Below are 19838 nucleotides of genomic sequence, written 5' to 3'. Positions count from 1 at the left end.
CTGTACTTATCCATTATATAATAAGAATTAAGCCATGAAAAAATCAGTCAAATTGGTGAAACTATAAGCAAATTACAGATACATTTATATTTCAAGTCGTCATATCTCCGTTCGATATTTTTTTTACTTTTTTTTTTAATCATAAAAAATCTAAAATACATCAGATTTAGATGAAACTTACAGGAAATATTACATTTAGTAACTGCTAGGGCCGGTCATTCAAATATTTTGAATAAGATGAAAGAGTTAGGAGTAATAATGGAAACAAGACCAAAAAAATGTCATTTTTCACAATTTTTGCCGGACATTAAAATTGAAATGCCTGTATGCAAAAGTATAAAGGAAATTGTTCAATTACTCAATGACCGGCCCTAGGTGTGCCTACTGACTAATCATAGCCAAAATATAAAACAAATTGGTCCACGTATTATGATGCTGTACACTTTTAAATGTCGCTACTGGTATGTGTACATGTGTACATACATCATTCTGTTTCACCTAAAATGTAGGCAACATGGATACCTATTTACCTGAGAAGTTTCAGCTCTACTCTAAATACTTTAGAAAATGACCTCTAGGTGTCGCATACCCCCTTAAATAGAAACAAATCAAATTAATGGTACATGATCTTCCCTGTCTGAATCCAAATTGCCTCGGGTTCAGTATATTGTTCTCCTCCAGATATTTTGTCCATCTATCTTTGATGGGTGTTTGTAAGTGCATATGGACATGGTAGTGAGAAGAGTGTAGGGGAAAGGGAGGCTTTTAGGATAGATTTAAATGAGTGCATAGGATGTTTAGGGAGAAATGCCAATATAGTGGTATTGGGAGACCTTAATGCTAGGGTAGGAAATTAATGAATTGATGGAATGGTTGAGAAATGTGGAGTTTCAGGAAAAAATTGTACCGGAAAGTTGATGGTGGAGATGTGTCTAGAGAGTTGATGATACCAAATACAGTGTTTAGGAAGAAAGTCAAGCATAAGTACACATGGGAGAGGGTGGTGGATAGAAGAGTGGTAGACAGGGCTTTAATGGACTATATAGTGGTAGCCAGGAGAATAGTAGGAAGAGTTAAAGATGTACATGTTCAAAGGGGAGAGAATGGGGAAATATCAGATCATTTTTTGGTGGAAGATAAGATGAGAGTGGAGGATAGATGGAGAAAGAGAAAAAGTACAGAAGGTAGGGAGGTATTTAGAGTAAACTCTTTAAATGAGAAAGCAAAGGTGTAGGAGTATAAGAAGAAGCTGAGAGAGGAATGGGAGGGAGTGAAGGATAGAGTAGAACTAGGAGTGAAGGAGAAATGGGGATGGTTCAAGGAGGGAGTCACAAGGTGTGCAAACATGGTGTGTAGAATAAGGACAGGAGGAAATAGAAGAAGGAAGGGTAGTGAGTGGTGGGATGAGGAAGCAAAGAAGGTTGTATAAGAGAAGAAGCAAGCATTCACAGATTGGTTACAAAATAGGAAGAGAATTATATCGGGTACAAAGAGAAGTAAAGCATAAGATAAAGGAGGCAAAGAGAAGAGTAGATGTGAAATGGGGTAAGAGTATGACAGAAAGTTTTGAAAGTAATAAAAAGGTATTTTGGAAAGAAATTAAGAGAGGAAGAGGAGGCAAATCAAGTAGAGAAGAAAAGGTAAAAGGTGCAGATTGAGAGATGGTAATGGAAGAGAAGACAGTAAGAGGAAGATGGGCAGAGTATTTTAGGGAGTTGCTAAATGTGAAGGAGGATAGAGAAGGAAAGGTAGTTGTAGTGGAAAGCACTAAGAAAATGACAGTGAGGAAAATTAAGGAGAAATAAGGAAAGATGAGGTGAAGGCAGATGTTAAGATGATGAGAGCAGGTAAGCCACCTGGGATTGGTGTCCTGTAGAATGTAAAAGGGAGGTACAGTGATGGTGGACTGGCTGGTGAGGTTATTTAATGTTTGTTTAAAAGAGGGTAGAGTTCCAGAGGACTGGAGGAATGCCTGTATAGTTCCACTTTACAAGGGAAAGGGAGACAAATGTGACTGTAGTAGTTTCAGAGGGATCAGTTTGTTGAGTGTACTTGGGAAGGCTTATAGGAGGTCTTTGATTGAGAGGATTAGGAGAGGAACAGAGGGAGTAATTGGTAAGGAATAGTGTGGGTTTAAGACAGGTAGGAGTTGCATAGATCAGATTTTTGTGGTAAGACAGATATTTGAGAAAGCTATAGGAAAAGATAAGGATGTTTTTTGGGCCTTTATGGATTTGGACAGGAAGGCACTGTGAGAGGTATTGAAGATATATGGGATAGGAGGAAAGCTGTTAAGAGCAGTCAAAAGATTTTACAAGAGTAGTAGAGCCTGTGTTAGAATCAGAAATGGAGAGAGTGAGTGGTTTGTAGTAAAGATGGGACTTTGCCAGGGATGTGTTATGTTGCCTTGGCTCTTCAATTTATACATGGATGGGGTGGTACAATAGGTAAATGCAAGGGTAATGGGTCGGGAAGGTGTGCGAAAGAAGGAAGTTGAATATAAATGTGGGTAAATGTAAAGTGATGAGATGTACAAGGGGAGAAAGTGACAGCAGACTGGAAGTGAGTATTAAGGGAGATAGTCTAGAGGAAGTGGATAGCTTTAGATACTTGGGTGTGAATGTGGCAGGAAATGAAGGAGTGGAGGTGGAGGTAGAATGTAGATTGAGAGAAGCAGGTAAATTTCTGGGAGGATTAAGTGTGTATTGAGAAATAGACATTTGGGAATGAATACTAAGAGAAGATTGTATTTACTTTGTTGTATCTTACAGGAAGGGGAGCTATGCTTGTGGTGTCCATTGCTGTATCTCACCATGTCTAATTTGCTCTTAAATTCTTGTATTGTTTTTGCACACACTATTGTCTTGTCTTGTATGTTCCATACATCTACCACACTGTGGGGAAAGCTGTTCTTTTTCAGGTCTTTTATAACTGTCCTTTTTGAGTTTTTTTCCCCTGTAGTCTTGTGTTTCTCTTATCCCAATTTAGTAAGTCATCTCTATCAAGGACTTCCACACATCTCAATTTTTTATAGGGTTGGGGCCATCTTCTTAGTTGCTCTCTGGATTATCTCAATCTTCTTCATATTCTTTTTAGTACTGGGTGGCCATAGTGTTACTTTGTACTCCAATTTAGGCCTTATCATTGTGGCTAGTATTTTCTTTACCATTTCTTCATTCAAGTAAGTAAAAGCCATTTTTATTGATGTTATCAAGTTATAGGTTTCACCAACAATTTTGTTTATATATTTGTCAGGGGACATATCTTTTGTGATGACCACCCTCAGGTACAATAACACACTAAATTGATAACCACCCATTTGAACATAACCTGTTTTCAAAGGTGACCTACTGAAACCTGGTAATTGCACAGGCAGTTCTTCACACAAACTAGGCTGGTTCAGTAATCTTCCACATCCAGGATTCCAGATTAAATTCTACACATGCAGCAATAATAGGCAAACATTCTACTAATGCAGAAGACAATGATTATAACTGAAAGTCGAGAAGGAACGCCAAAGCTGGAGACCACGAAGTTTTTAATCACAAAAAATAAATCACATGGCACACATTTAAATTACACTGTCCGTGAGGACCAGCTTTTACATAATTTCTAAAGTCACTGTACCACAAGAAAACCTAGCTGAAAAAAGAAGAAAAAAAAAAAAATGCAAATGCGTAATGCTTGCCAGCCAAATTTTGTATGTACTTGACAATTCTCTAAATGTTAAAAAAATGTTCAAAGTAAGCAAAAATAACTTTACCGCAAGCCATCAAAATGTATTGGGTGGCAATGAAAAGCACCTTACACTGGTAAAAAAAATGTATTAAGTCACAATTTTATAAATTTACATGAAATACAGAAAGTGTGTTTACACCTTGACAGTATGACAGAAACTGACATCATGCTTTGTCTTGGTGGCAAAACTCAAATTTGAGCATTTGGGCCGAATACTTGGTTCTCCCAAACATACTTGTACATGAATACAAAATACACAATGACACTATTTAAAGTTAACAATATGCCAACTAGGTATTATATTGTAAATGGGAAACTACAGACCATCACCGAATGAATGGGGATGAAATGGGTGGGTGTAGGATTATGCCTTTTGACTTTGACTACCTCCCTAGTAAGAGGATAAAACTCTTGGTGTATATGTATATATATATATATATATATATATATGTATATATATATATGTATGTATATATATATATATATATGTATATATATATATATATATATATATATATATATATATATATATAAATATATATATATATATATATATATATATATATGAAAGGGTTAATTAATGCATTGCTCCATGTCTACCATGCAGGAGACCCACAGCAACTAGGTATCTAGCAGTGGCCACTGACTTGGCCTACATGTTACTCAAGGATTATGTCAATACTTAAAGAGTATTGGAATAGTTTGGACATATGGAAATAATGAATGAAGAAAGATTTGAAAAGTGGTGTAGAAGGCAGAGGTTGATGGAGTGAACTTGGGAGATGACTGAGGATGAGATGGATAGATGGGGTGAAAGGGGCTTTGAACAAGAGAGGAATGTCTGTTGAGCAAGGACAGGAGAAGGGAAGAGATATGGGTGGATGGAGAATGGGTATGTATAAATGATACTGTGATGCAAGGAAGGGAGGGGGCAGGGGATGATGGGGTGGGGAGTAAGGAATGGTGTGTAGATTATATTTTTACGCACTGTGAAGGGATTTCTCCCTGTCTTCTCTCTTTTCCGTATGAGGGGATGGTGAGAGGGGTCACTTATTAAGTGAAGCTTTCTTGCTGTGAATGTAATGTGTCTTGCTGCATTGCTTCTAACCCAGGGCAGTGGGAGGGAGACAAGTGTGACCCTCCAACCACAAGAAGCTAAGATGAAAAGGTGGCAAGGGTAGTGGATGGGAGTGGAATGGGTGGGAGTAATTGCATGCTTTTCGTCTTAGCTACTTCCCTTACAAAGGGGAAAAGCCTTGGTATATAGATAGATAAATAATGAATATTATATTGCTGAACATAACTGATAAGTACAACATGCAGAAACAATAATAAAATATTCAGTATATTCTGAAAACATAAAGAAACTGACATCAATATGGTTAGTAGTTGCAGTGGTGATCCACAGTTGACAGCAGATACTAGGTTGGTGTGATGTTCAGAAGTCATTGGGGATGTATATGCTTCTAGCAGCTTAATGAGAGTTTTTTCAAAGCTGTGGGGTAAATCCGCATCCCACAGTTAATGATAATAAAATTTTGAGTGGATATATTCGCTTTCTGCAATGAAAAGATTAATTGGTTGTCATGAGAGTCCCTTTTTGAGTGTCTTAAGTAACAGACTGGTGGAAAGGCAACATGGAGAAAGGAGTCGCAGAGGAAGGAAAGACAGTATAGTGGGAAATAACTTTATAATTTTGAACATATCTTTACCATTTTTATTTTCAGCACAGAATTCTCTGATGTATAGGAATTAGATTATGTTTCCCATATCAAGGGGTAAAGCTCTTTTGACATATGGATGTATTTACCTAATTGCATACAGAAAAGGAACAACACTCATTGGGTCCTGTTTTTTCTCTAATTTTCTAACATACCTAGACTGAAGTTCATGTACAGTTGCAACTTTATCTATATCCTTGATTTCCAGTTATCATATTTATATTTGAACTTATGTATTGTTTGAGCATGGGCCTTCTAAACTATTCCACATATTTATGCATCAATATGCATATCCACATACAGGTAAACGTCGACTTACGATTTTTCGACTTTACGATGACGACGACGATATGATATATTTAGCCCCTTCCATACGGTGCCGCACACGTAGGCGTCATGAGGAGCAAGTGGATTCGCGACGCTGCCATATCGGCGTCTTGATTATATTTATTGTAGTCGCCCCTGTGTTTTTACATTCTCTCAAATGTGCCCTGAATCCCATTCTCTGTGGTTTTCAAAATTTGCGGGTGAAAGAGAGAACGATCGATATAAGCGGTGACTATATTTTATGATGCGAGTATTATTACGACACGTCGTATGGCTGGCATTGGCTGCTGCCCGCGAGATTTAAGTTCCGTACTGAAAATACATATTATAGTGTTTGAATATGGTAAAAAGGATAAAAATAATTAAATAAACTACTGTACATGTTGAATAGGCTATATTCAGTATCTCTGGTGGTTAATATACAGGTAGGCTAGGTACAGTGACCACGGAACAGAGTGATACACAAATTGGGGATCGACTTACGATGAAATCGTCTTACGATGGATCTATCGAAACCTAATGCCATCGTAAGTCGACGTTTACCTGTATATATATATATATAAGCCTTTGGTATATGTATGTATGTATGTATATGGAAAACTTTTTCTTCACATCCATTCAACATGGGTTTTTTTCTTAATTTACTTACATGACCTCATAAACTTCTCCCATCTAATCAGATCTTCTGTCAATGCAATCTATCCCCTTTAGTGACCTGAACACTGTAATCATATCACCTCATTGTTCTAGATCTTTTAAAGTTGGCAGACCCTGTACTTTTAGTTTTTTCTCGTGTGGCTTATCAGACCAATTTGGTTTTTGCCCCTTGCTTATATCCCTCACTCTCTGTGAGGACTATACATATTCCAGTCTTGGACATGTCAGGGTTTCTCTGAGTTTTTTCATAATTTTTTAATTCATATGGTGGAATACCACTTTAATCTTCTACAGTAGTGTGTGTATCTCACAATCCTGCTGATATGTTTGTCAGGTGGTAGTTTATCAAAACTCCCAAGTCTTTATCCTCTTTTGCAATTGTAATGGTTCACTTCCCAAGGAATAGTTTAAGGATGGTCTTTTGCCGCTATTGCCTATTTCCAGTACTTTGCATTTTTTGGTATTGAACTTTATTTTCCATTCTTGGCTTCATACAAAAATAGTATCTAGATCTTTATGCAATAATCTACCATCCTCCTGGTTTTCCACTCTTCTCATGATTTTTGCATCATCTGCAAACATGTTTGCATAGCTTGTTATTGCTTTCATCATGTCATTGACATAGACTAGAAACATTATTGGTACAAGCACTGAACCTTGTGGAACTCTGCTCATAACTACTCTTCAGCTTGACCTCTTATCCTTTAATACTGTCCTCATGTATCTATCCTTCAAAAAATCTTTCATCCATTCTAGTAGTTTGCCACTCAGTCTTCCAATGTGCTCAAATTTTCACATAAGTCGACTGTGAGGTACTTTATGAAATGCCTTCTCTAGGTCGAGGTACACACAATCCACCCACCCCTCTCTCTCTTGCAGCGCATCAATCACTCTTGAGTAAAAGCTTAACCTCTTCACTCCGGGGCACATCGCACGTCTGGCAGCATTAGCTGCCCGATGTACGATGTTGCGTCATAATAATCGCATTATAAAAAATAAAGTCATTGCTCATTCGTTCGTTCTCTTTCACCTGTGAATTTTGATAACCATAGAAAATATGATGAAGCCAGTTTAGAGAGAATAGTGGTTATGTAGGTACGACTACAATAGATATAATCAAGACACCGATGTCGGCATCATCGCATACCCATTTGCTCCTCATGACACCTACGTAGGCATCACCGTATGGAAGTGGTTAAAAGATTTGACACACATGACCTTCCTGATCTGAATCCAAACTGACTGTCTGTCTGAATGTTCATCTTTTCCAAATATCTGGTCTGTTGATCTATCACAAACCTTTCACATAATCTCACTGTTGTGCTCATAAGTGATACTGGCTTATGATTTAGTGGTGTCTCCTTGTTTCCACCTTTGTGCATTGATACCACATTTGATCTTTTCCAATCAAATGGTACAATTCCTTTCAATGAACATGTTATAAGGCTGGATCTTGTCCACTAGTTGCCTCTTATATTCTTTAAGTATGAAGTTAGAGATCCTGTCAGGTCCTGAAGCTTTTGTCACATCCAATGATCCCAAGAAATTGAACATTTTCCTCACTTCTACATTATATCTGCTAAACCTGCTTTTTGCTTCCCACACTTTTCTTCAAGAAATTGTGCTCTTTGGTGAAGACTGATTGGAAACTTTCATTCACTTTTTCTGCCTGAGCTGAGGCGTCTTCAAGAAACTCACCATCAACTATTGACTTGGTGATTTCTTCCCTATGTCTCAGTCATTTTTAAACTTGTAGTACAGTTTTGGTTCATCTTTGCATTTATCTACTATACCTCCATGAATTTTTTAGTTCAAGAGGTTGAGGTTGGTATTCATTACATCATTTCAAGAACCGCACTAGAGCTGAATAGAATTATATTACATTCTGTCTATCTAACTATATCAATCAATCAATATACAAAGGGCTTTTTCCCCCTTACAAGGGAGGTAGTCAAAATCAAATAGCATAAATCCACTCCCACCCATTTCATCCCCACCCACTCCGCTCCCATTCACCATCCCTTCCTCCCTCTTTTTTGGCTCCTCCTGGATGACGGGTCACCTTTTCATTTCCCTCATTGCCCTGGGTCAGAAGCAATGCAGCAAGACACAGCACATCCACAGCAAGGCAACTTTATTTAATCGGTGGCCCCATTCTCCATCCCCTCACGCAGAAAAAGAGATGGGGAGGAATTCCTTTGGGCTGCATTAACCACTTCCATACGGTGACGCCTACATAGGCGCCATGAGGAGCAAGTGGGTACTCGATGATGCCGACGTCGGCATCTTGATTATATTTATTGTAGTTGTACCTACGTAATTTCCATTCTCTCTAAACTGGCTTCATCAGTTTTCTATGGTTATCAAAATACACGGGTGAAAGAGAACGAACGATTGAGCGCTGACTTTATTTTTTATAATGCGATTATTATGACGCAACATTGCAAGTTGGGCAGCTAATGCTGCCAGACGTGCGATGTGCCCCGGAGTGAAGAGGTTAAAATATCACTCACACATATCCTAACCTCCTATCCCCCACCCACTTCCTTCCTCAACAGACATCCCCCTCTTTCTCAAAGCCCATTTTAGCCCCATCCATTCATTTCATATTGCTTGTCCCTTCCTGTTCACTCCATCCACCTCTGCCCTCCACACTTTGTTTACTAATCTTTCTTCACTCATTCTTTCCATGTATCCAAACCATCCCAATATTCTTTCATTAATCCTATTTCCCAACTCCTTTCCCACCCCTTCTCTCCTCCTCCCATTCTTGTTTCTCACTCTTTCCAACCTAGTAACCCCTACCATACTTCTCAGACATTTCATCTCAAATACATTTAAATTGTTTCTCTCTTCCTCTCTTATGTTCCATGTTTCTATCCCATACAGTGCTGTGGCACAATCACCCTATCATACAGTCTCCTCTTAGCATTCATTCCCAAATGTCTATTTCTCATTACACTTTTTAATCCCCCAAGGCATTTACTTGCTTCTGTCAATCTACCTTCCACCTCCACGCCTCCCTTTCCTGCCACATGCGACCCCAAGTATCTAAAGCTATGCACTTCCTCCAATTTCTCTCCCTTAATACTCTCTTCCAATTTGCTGCCATCCTCTCCACATATACATCTCGTCACCTTTTACCCACATTTACTCCCAACTTCCTACATTTGCATGCCTTCCCAAACTCTGTCACCAACTTCTTTAATCCCTCCTCTGATCCTGCTATAAGCACAGTGTCATCGCCAAACAACAAATGGCTTACCTCCTACTTTCCTCCATATTCTTTAACCATCTCTAATCCCCTGCCCATTACCCTTGCATTTACCTCCCACACCACCCTATCCATGCACACATTGAACAGCCATGGTGACAACACATCCCTTGCGAAGTCCCACCTTTATTTCAAACTACTCACTCTCTCCATTTCTAATTCTAACAAAGGCTCTACTACTCTCATGAAAACTCTTGACTGCTCTTAACAGCATTCTTCCTATCTTATATATCTGCAAAACTTCCCACAGTACCTTCTTGTCTACCTCGTCATAACCCTTTTCCAAATCCTTAAAGGCCCAAAAATCCTCTTTACCCTTCACTAAAGCTTATCACATCCCTTACCATAAAAATCTGATCCATACAACCCCTACATTTCCAAAACCGACTCTGTTCCTCTCCTAATCCTTTAAATTAAAAAGTGATGCCAGACAACCCTTGAATCACTCTATTCCATTCTAAATTAAAATCCTCCCATAAGCCTTCCCAACTACACTCAACAAACTGATCCCTCTGAAGCTACTACACTCACATTTCTTCTTTTCCCTTGTAAAGCAGAACTATACAGGCACTCCTCCAGTCCTCTGACACTCTACCCTCTTTTAGACAAATATCAAACAACCTCACCATCCACCTATCTATATACATACATATACCAAAGGCTTTTTCCCCCTTACATGGGGGGTAGCCAAAAAGAAAAAGGCATATCTATATACCAAAGGCTTTTTCCCTCTTCTAAGGGGGGTAGCCAAATCAAAAGACACATATCCACTCCCACCCATTCTACTCCCATCCACTACCCTTTCCTCCCTCTTAGGCTCAGGGTTGAGAGGGATAAAAGTTGGTTTGTGATTTCTATTCATATGAATAAGTTCAGTATGGTTTGGATAGCTCATTCTTGATTAATAAGATGTTATTGTATGATAATGGTTCTTGGTTTACCCAGTCATTTTCACATGATTTAATTCTTTGCAGGTACGGTTGTGTTCGGTAGATGAGACTGCGCACACATGGTTATTCTGGTCAGCAGTGGAGGATGTAAACCGTGGCCATATCAAACCAAATGAAGCTCTTTTCCAGCTAAAGGCTTTACAGGATGTAGCCCGCAAAGATCAGGTAGTTATGATTATTATTAGCATCAGCTTGAGTTTTACTTATGATTCAGATGGACAAAAACAGGGAGAATTGATAGGTACCTGTAAGTGATATTACTACAAGATTGATGTCAGAGAGAATTATCTTGCCAAATCATCTCAAAGCCTACCAACACCTTTGTTTCTGTTAGGGGTTACATCCCTGTGGGGCTTAAACTCAGTTTTTGGACTGGGCCCAAAATCTCTCTGTATTAATTTCAACATTTCCTCCACCTTTTCACTTAAAGAAAGCTGACAGGGATTGCTTCCTTCCTACTACTGTCACACACTAATGCAGTGCATACAATAGTCCAAAGTTTCTTCCCAGAGAGATTTCAGGGGCCCCTGAGGACTTTTGCCAGCCATTTTGTGGCTGTGGGTTTGCAGTCTGTCAAATTTGAGGCAACAATTATTATAGCTAAAAACAAGGTCTCTGTAATTACATAATACAGTTCCTTGGTATTTCAGATAAATCAGATAATCCATTGGCCCAGGTCTTGGAGGAGTCTCTGGGCCCAATCTGAAGACAGGTATTTAGGGGTTGCATGTCTTTGTGGAGGTGGGGTATGGCAGCACCTTCAAACCAGGTGGTGTTTGAGTCCTTGTTGGGGGGATCCATTCCTTCAGTAGTTCTCTGCCCTCTCCTGGATAGCAGTGCTGCTTCTTGCAGGCATGTTGCAGTAGCAGATAGCAGTGACCATAGAGAAGGCCAGCAAGAGAAATGTTGAAGAGACTGTGGGAAAAAATACAACTCTAACTACACACCAAAGATAGCCACCCCAATTGATTAATAGTTGCCTTGAATTTCACTAATTGGGAAACTCATAGCCCCAAAGTGGCTGTCAACCATTGTCTTTAGGCCTTCCCACAGATTTCTCAGGGAAGAAACTTTTGGTTTGTCTGGACTGTATTAGTGAGGGACTGTTTCTGTGTCACTGGCTGAAACTGGTAGTGTGTGAAAGCAGTTGCTGGTTGTCTGATGTTCATATGTGAAAAAGTGGAAGAAATGCAACTGAAGTTGATAAAGAGAGATTTTGGGCCCAATTCGGAAACCAAGTATCAGCTCCTCAGAGCTATCAGGAGGTGAGGAGATTGATGGGTTTTGAAAATGGGTAGTTTTGCTGTCCATTTTGCAGGACCACTTCATCACTCATCTTTGGTCCCATAGCCACTCTAAAGAAAAGAGAAATGAAGAAAAAAGTAAATGAAACTCGGTGGGGGGGGGGGGAGGAATTGCCACAACAATTAGGTAAATACATTACAAAACAAACAGCAAGAAGAAACCTAGGAGAAACACACAAATACATTAGATGGGAAAACAACAAGTAAATGCTTGAGTACACTTACTAAGTATTTCAGCGTCTTTGACCCATCATTTTTCGCTCATATTTCCGAAATAACCATTCACATCAGTATGATATATTAGCACAGCCTAATTCACACCCTGCCCTAATTTTTGACGTTATAGTGCATTCACAAGTGTATTTAATTACGGCGTTTACTCTTGATATTAAGTGTGTCGTAGCACCCGTGAAGTAAATTGAACAGGTGAAGTCGTGACGTCATCACAGACTACCTCGTGTATCATAACTTCACTTGTTTGATTTACTTCACAGGCGTCGGCTACGACACACTTGATATCAAGAGTAAGCGCCGTAATTAAATACACTTGTGAATGCACTATAACGTCAAAAATTAGGGCAGGGTGTGAATTAGGCTGTGCTAATATACCATGCTGATGTGAATTATTATTTCGGAAATATGAGCGAAAAATGATGGGTCAAAGCCGCTGAAATACTTAGTAGGCTGCTCCTTTCTGCTTTAATGTAAAGAAGCATAAAAACCATCAAAAACTCGAAAATTAATCCACCCCATACCTACAAAACAGTTGGAGCAACCCAAGAAAGAATACCATCACCATAACAGCATGTAACATAATTAACCCACATCGCATGTCTGGCAGCATTAGCTGCCCAATGTGCGATGTTGCGTCATAATAATCGCATTATAAAAAATAAAGTCTGTGCTCAATTGTTCGTTCTCTTTCACCCGTGTATTTTTATAACCATAGAAAATTGATGAAGCCAGTTTAGAGAGAATGGATATTACGTAGGTATGACTACAATAAATATAATCAAGATGCTGACGTTGGCATCATCGAGTACCCACTTGCTCCTCATGCCGCCTACGTAGGCGTCACCGTATGGAAGTGGTTAACAGGCTATATATCTATATGCCAAGAATTTTTTCCCTCTTATAATGGAGGTAGCCAAGTCAAAGGTATGTACCTACTCCCACCCATTCGACTCCCATCCACCACCCTTTCCTCCTCTCATCTCAGCTCCTGAGGGATGATAGGTCATCCCTGTATCCTACTGCCCTGGGTCAGAAGCAATATAACAAGACACCATACATCCATAGCAAGGCTGCTTCACTTAATTGGCGCCCTCCCCCTCTCTGTCCCCTCATGCAGAAAAAGAGAAGACGGGGAGAAATCCCTTAGGGCTGCATCAAAATATCATTTACATTCATTTGGAGAAAGTAAGAAAAGAATATCAGGACAATATACAATTGGAACAAAAGAAGTAAAGAAAGTGAGGTCTGAAAAGGACCTGGGAATAATTATCTCAAATGACTTGTCTCCCTTGATAAATAAACAAAATTGTTGAAGAATCCTATAAATTGCTAAGATCAATAAAAGTGGCACTTACCTATTTAGATGAAGAAATTATTAAAAAGATATTAGTCATACTAATAAGGCCTAGACTGGAGTATGCTGTGGCATTATGGTCTCCCAGTACCAAAAAGAATATAAAGAAAATTGAAAGAATCCAGAGAGCAACCACAAAAATGGCCCCAGCACTTTCAAACTTCTCACATGAAGAGAGACTGGCTAAATTGATGTTACCAACTTTGGAACAAAGAAGAGAGAGTGGTGACCTACTGATCATCTACAGAATCATGAAAGGCATGGAAATAGTTGATAGACAGGACTTACTAAATTGAGACAAGAGAAACACAAGAGAACATGGAAAAAATTAAAAAGGATAGTTATAGAAGAGATCTGAAAAAAAAGTTTCCCACGTAGCATGGTAGACACTTGGAACAAACTGGATGAAACAATACATACATATACCAAGGCTTTTTCCCCCTTCCAAGGGAGGTAGCCAAAAAGGGAAAGGCATAAAAACACTCCCACCCATTTCATCCCTAAATACACTCCACACCCCTCCCACCCTCCCTCTCATCTGAGCACCTCCTGGATGACGGGTCATCCCTGCACCCTGCCCACCGCCCTGGGTCAGAAACAATAGTGTGTGCAAAAACCATACATGAATTTAAGAGCAAACTAGCCACTGCAAGATACAAAGGCGGGACTCCATGAGCGTAGCTCCGCATCCTGTCAGATACAACTAGTTAACTACAACTAGGTAAATACCTGTCAAATGAAAAACCAGACATAATGGGAAATGTGGAGATGAAATTTAGGGGTCCAATACCTCCTAATAATGTTGGACACAGGTTATACAATTATTGAATTAAAAACAGAAACGAGAAACAGGGAGGAGGAATAATGTCCTTGGCCAAGAAAAATTTGAATGTGATGAAGATTATTGAAGGTAAAAATGATGTGGAAATGATCATGATAAAAGTCAAAGACAGACATAAAAAGTAAAAAGTTTGTGGTGATTTATTTGCCCCCAAAAATGGGGTCTTGGAAAAAGAGTGAGCATTCAAAAATGTTAGATGATACAAGTCTTTCATTAAACGAGATACAAAAGGACAGAGGTAACCTGGTATTTATGGGTGATTTTAACTGCAAGGAAATCTGTTGGGAGGAGATGACAGTGAAGGATGGAGAGGATCTATGGGGAAATGTATTACTGGACATGAATATGGAACATACAGTGACACAGTGGGTCAATGAAAATATCAGATACAGAAGTAATGAAGAACCATTGAGACTGGATTTGATATCTACAACAGAACCTGAAATTCTAGATAAAATTGAATACAAGACACCATTTGGAAAGAGTGACCACATACTAATAGAGGTTGAACTAAAGGAAGAAATATATGTGGAGAGAAATGAAAAGTATAGAAAAGGCTGCTTCATTAAATTGGGGACCCCCCCTCTCTGTCCCCTCATGCAGAAAAAGAGTAGACGGGGAGAAATCCCTTCAGGCTGCATCAATTTATTTCTCACACATACTCCCTCACCCCCCATCCCCCACCCACTCCACCTCATGCATCACATCATCATCCATACACAACCATTCTCCCATCACCCCTATCTTCTGTCCTCTCCCATCCTTCCTCAACAGACATTCCCTCTTTCCCAAAACCCTTTTTACCCCATCTATCCGTCTCATCCTAGGTCGCCCCCTCATGTTCACTCCTTCTACCTCTGCCTTCCACACCTCTTTTACTAGTCTTTCTGCACTCTTTCTTTCCATGTGCCCAAACCATCCCAATACTCTTTCATCAACCCTATCTCCCAACTCCTTGGGGAGACGGGACTGCTCGGACAGACAGTCTAGGGAACGACAACAATAACAACTCCTTTTCCACCCCTGTTCTCCTCACCTCCTCACTTCTCACTCTATCTAGTATAGTAACCCCTATCATACTTCTCAGGCACCTCATCTCCAACACATTCAAACTCCTTTTCCTCTCTTATGTTCCATGTTTCTGCCTGTACAGTGCTGTTGGCAGAATCACTCCTTCATACACTGCTCTGTGTGCTGTCGGAGCAAACAGAAGGCTGGCAAGCCAGCTCCAAGCCAGTGATTTTTTTCACTAGGATCAAGGAAACACCTATGTGTATATTTACGGTGAAGAAGTTATGGCTTTTGAGTGGCCGCTATGATGATGAAGTATCCAGGTTGATAAAGTGTAATAATGTATAGAATGGAGGAAGGAAAAGGAGAAAGAAGAATGAACCAACGAAAATAGGACTAGACATAGTAGAGTAGAATCGCCACTTCGAGTGATACCAAAGAGGACTTATGTAAATGACACCACAAAATCAACTCAAAGGTGGGAAAATAATGTTTTTTTTTTTTCTGGTTTCCAAAGAGACAGAACAGTATTAGGTAAAGGGTTAGATGCAGAGAGGGAATCTAGTTATAGCAGTATACTAAGAAATCGAGACATTAATGACGTGATGGAGGAATTAATAGATTTAAGAATAGATTGTAGAGCAATGCACAGAGGAATGACTAATCTATGAAAAGCTAACAAAGAAATTAACAGAGAGCTTAACCTCTTCACTCCGGGGCACATCGCACATCTGGCAGCATTAGCTGCCCGACGTGCGATGTTGCATCATAATAATCACATTATAAAAATAAAGTCAGTGCTCAATCGTTCATTCTCTTTCACCTGTGTATTTTGATAACCATAGAAAATTGATGAAGCCAGTTTAGAGAGCATGGAAATTACGTAGGTACGACTACAATAAATATAATCAAGATGCCGACGTCGGCATCATCGAGTACCCACTTGCTCCTCATATCGCCTACGTAGGCGTCACCGTATGGAAGTGGTTAATGAACTAAAAAGTGAACTAAACATGATCAGAAGTAATAAAGAAGAAAAAAATGATGACTGAAATAAAATTGAGGAACTGAAAAAAGAGGTCAAAGAACAAATACAAGCAGTGACCAAAAAAGTGGGAGAATCAAATAAGGAGACAGATCTCCTAGAAATAAAAAAATTGGTGGAAACAATAACAAGAAAATCAGAAAATAACATTTAAAGAAATAGTATAACAGCAGATAGAGGAAAATGCTAAAGAAATGGTAATTCAATTAATTAAAGAAAAGGAAAATTGGGTAACAGATACTGTGGATAAAAAAGTACGTTGTAGTTTTAAAGAAAAACATAATGTATACAAATATCAAAGAGAAAGAAATTGCAAAGGAAATTCTGAAAGTGGTTCAGGAAGAAGGTCAAGGGTTTGACAAAGACATTGACGAGGTGCATAGGATGGGGCAATACTCTAGAGAAAAGCACTATAGGCCACAAAAAATCAAACTAAGGACTCAAATGATAGCTGAAGAAGTAATATCAAAAGCAGCAAAGCTAGCAAATAGTGAAAAATATGAAAATGTATGGATAAAAAGGGAAATGAGTGATGAGGGAATAGAAAAAGAAAAGGCACTTAGAAATTAAGTATATGAAAAAATGAGAAAAGAACGGAGACTGAAAAGAATTTTTTTTGAGCGTGGAGTGCTGGACCTGAGGCTGAGAAAATGGTACATAAAAAAAAAGAAAGAAAAAAAAAAGAAAGAAGAAAAAAAAAAAAGAAAACCTAAACCAAAAAAAAAAGAGAAGGAAGAAATTAAAAATAACATACATACAGTAGATGGAATGATTTCTGTACTAAACAAATTAAATGCCTATCTGTTAACAGAGAAACCTGACATAATGGGAATTGTGGAGACAAAATTAAAAGGTCCACTGCCAGTAAATACAATAGGACAAGGTCTATATAACCAATGAATGAAAAAAAGAATGGAAAAATAGGGTTGAGGAATCATGGTTTTGACTAAAAAAACATTTAAATGTGACAAAGATAACAGAAGGAAAAAAATAATGTCGAATTGATTATGATTAAAATTGAAAACAGAAATATGAAAAGTAGAAAATTTATAGTAGTATATGTACCCCCAAAAACACAGGCTTGGACTGATAGTGATCATTCCAAACTACTGGAAGACAATGAATAGATTAATTGAAATAATGAAAGGAGGAAACATAGTAATTATGGGTGACATTAACTCAAAGGAAATGTGTTGGGAAGAAATGACAGTAAAAGGTGGAGAGGAACTTTGGAGAAATATTCTACTGGATATGACCATTGAATACACATTGACTCAATGGGTGTAGGAAAACACCTGATATAGAAATAAAGAAGAAATAGTGGATAAAATGGAATACAAGACACCAGTTGGGAAGAGTGACCACATATTAATAGAGTTCAAACTAAAAGAACAAAATGATATGAGAAGAGATGAGAAACATAGAAAAGGAAGACTAATGTACAACAAAATGAACTTCAAAAAACTTGGAAATTTTTCTCACAAACTGGGAAAAAAATTTAAATGAAAAAATAAAGATGGAAGAGAAGTGGAACATATTAAAATAAAAATACAAGAAGGGAACAGATAAATACATAACAAAGAAACAAAAAAGGATGTACATATAAAGTGTTGGTATAACAAAAAGTGTAGTGAAGCTAAAGATAGAAGAGATAAAGCATGGAAAAGATGGAGAAAAGACAAAAAAAAGGGCAAATATACATCAAACTAAGAAATTAATATGTAAAAATATGTAGGGAAGAAAAAGGAAACTATGAAAAGGACATAATAGAAAAATGCAAGGACCAACCTAAACTATTCTACAGATATGTAAATGACAAACTAAAAAACAAACATGAAATAGTGAAACTGTGCAAAGGAAATAGAATATATAGATGTTGTAGAAAAGGCTGAAATTATGATCAAGCATTTCAAATCTGTATTCACAATTGAAAGCTCACAAATTTGGGAGGAAGGACAGAAAGATCCCCCGCAATAAAAGAAATAATGATGACACAGAAAGAAATAAGGGAACAAATAAAAAACCTTGACATCAGAAAGTCACCCTGGCCAGATGGAATTCCAAACTGGATATTGAAAGAATGTATAGATGAACTAATGGACAAAATACACAATAAAAGTACCTCAAGATTGGAAAAATACAAATATTGTACCAATATACAAAGGAGGAGACAGAGAAAATCCAACCAGCTATAGAGTGGTCTCCCTTACAAGTACTCTAGCAAGAATATGGAGGAAAACAAAATACTAAATCCAAAACAATTTGGATTTAGAAATGGAAGATCACGTGCCACAAACTTAGTATGCTTTTACTCAATACTAATAGAAATAATTCAAGAAAGGGACGGACGGGCAGATTGTGCCTTCTTAGATTCACAAAAGGCATTTGACTAAGTACCACACAAAAAGCTACTAAGATTGTAATAATAGGTGGAATACAAGGAAAGTTATTGGAATGGATGAAAGATTTCTTAAACGGGAGAAAAATGAGGGTGGTACTCAGGGACAAGAACTCAAATTGGGAAGAAATGAAAAGTGGAGTCCAACAAGGATCTGTATTGGCTCTGATATTGTTTGCCATATATAAAATTGACGTGGATGAAGGTGTTATATGAACTTCTGTGCAGATGATGCGAAACTACTAAAGGGAGTAAGTACAGAGGAAGATTGCAGATCATTACAAGAAGACCTGGACAAAATCTGGAAACGGAGTGAAAAGAGTGAAGTGAATTCCAACATCAAGAAATTTAGTATAATGGAATTTGGAAAAAGCAAAAACAGAATATCGGGACAATACAAACTTGGTACAAAGGAAATTAAAAAAGCCAACTCAGAAAGGGACCTAGGAGTAACTATCACCAATGACATGGCACCAAACATATCAACAAATTAGTCGAAGAAACTTTCAATTTATTAAGATCAATGAAAGTGGCTTTTGACTACCTGGACGAAGAAATGGTAAAGAAAATATTATCGTATATTTCCACGTATAAGACGACCCTAAAATCCAAAAATTCTCCCCTTAAGATAGAGGGTCGTCTTATACTTCCATTAAAAAAATCAGACCTTGAATTCTACGCGAGATGACTTGGTAGGCTAGCCTGCCGATAACCACCAATACACAGGAAATGATTCACATTATGATAAGAACTGGTAATAAAGGTAATTAAACCATATTTACCTCATATATTATTGGCATATCTTTATAGTAAATGGCAATTGTTAATAAATTCGAGGAATAATTCTATATTAATGAAATTACGGTACTTTTAACTACTCTATGTAAACATATTTAACACAGCTGAAAAAAATGTAAACATCGAGCACTGGTTGCGTTCATAGCAACCTTTTTCTTTCACTAACTTTTCAGTAATTTTTAAGAC

The 19838-nt window shown here is 38.1% G+C and overlaps 1 protein-coding gene across 3 annotated transcripts in view; it reads left to right on the top strand.

Annotated features, from left to right (window-relative positions):
* Snx27 (sorting nexin 27) overlaps positions 1-19838 on the top strand; it is a 131527-nt gene that overhangs the window by 93892 nt on the left and 17797 nt on the right. For all 3 annotated transcript variants that reach the window (XM_076173101.1, XM_076173100.1, XM_076173102.1), the window contains one exon: positions 10692-10832. In XM_076173101.1, coding sequence (XP_076029216.1) covers positions 10692-10832 — 141 coding nt within the window. The remainder of the gene's footprint in view (positions 1-10691; positions 10833-19838) is intronic.

This window comes from Oratosquilla oratoria, chromosome 34 (genome assembly GCF_046742065.1).
Source record: "Oratosquilla oratoria isolate Oo_2021 chromosome 34, ASM4674206v1, whole genome shotgun sequence".
Taxonomy (NCBI): Eukaryota; Metazoa; Arthropoda; class Malacostraca; order Stomatopoda; family Squillidae; genus Oratosquilla; species Oratosquilla oratoria.
The sequence above is the reverse complement of the archived record's forward strand: the minus strand, read 5'-3'. Positions and strand labels throughout refer to the sequence as shown.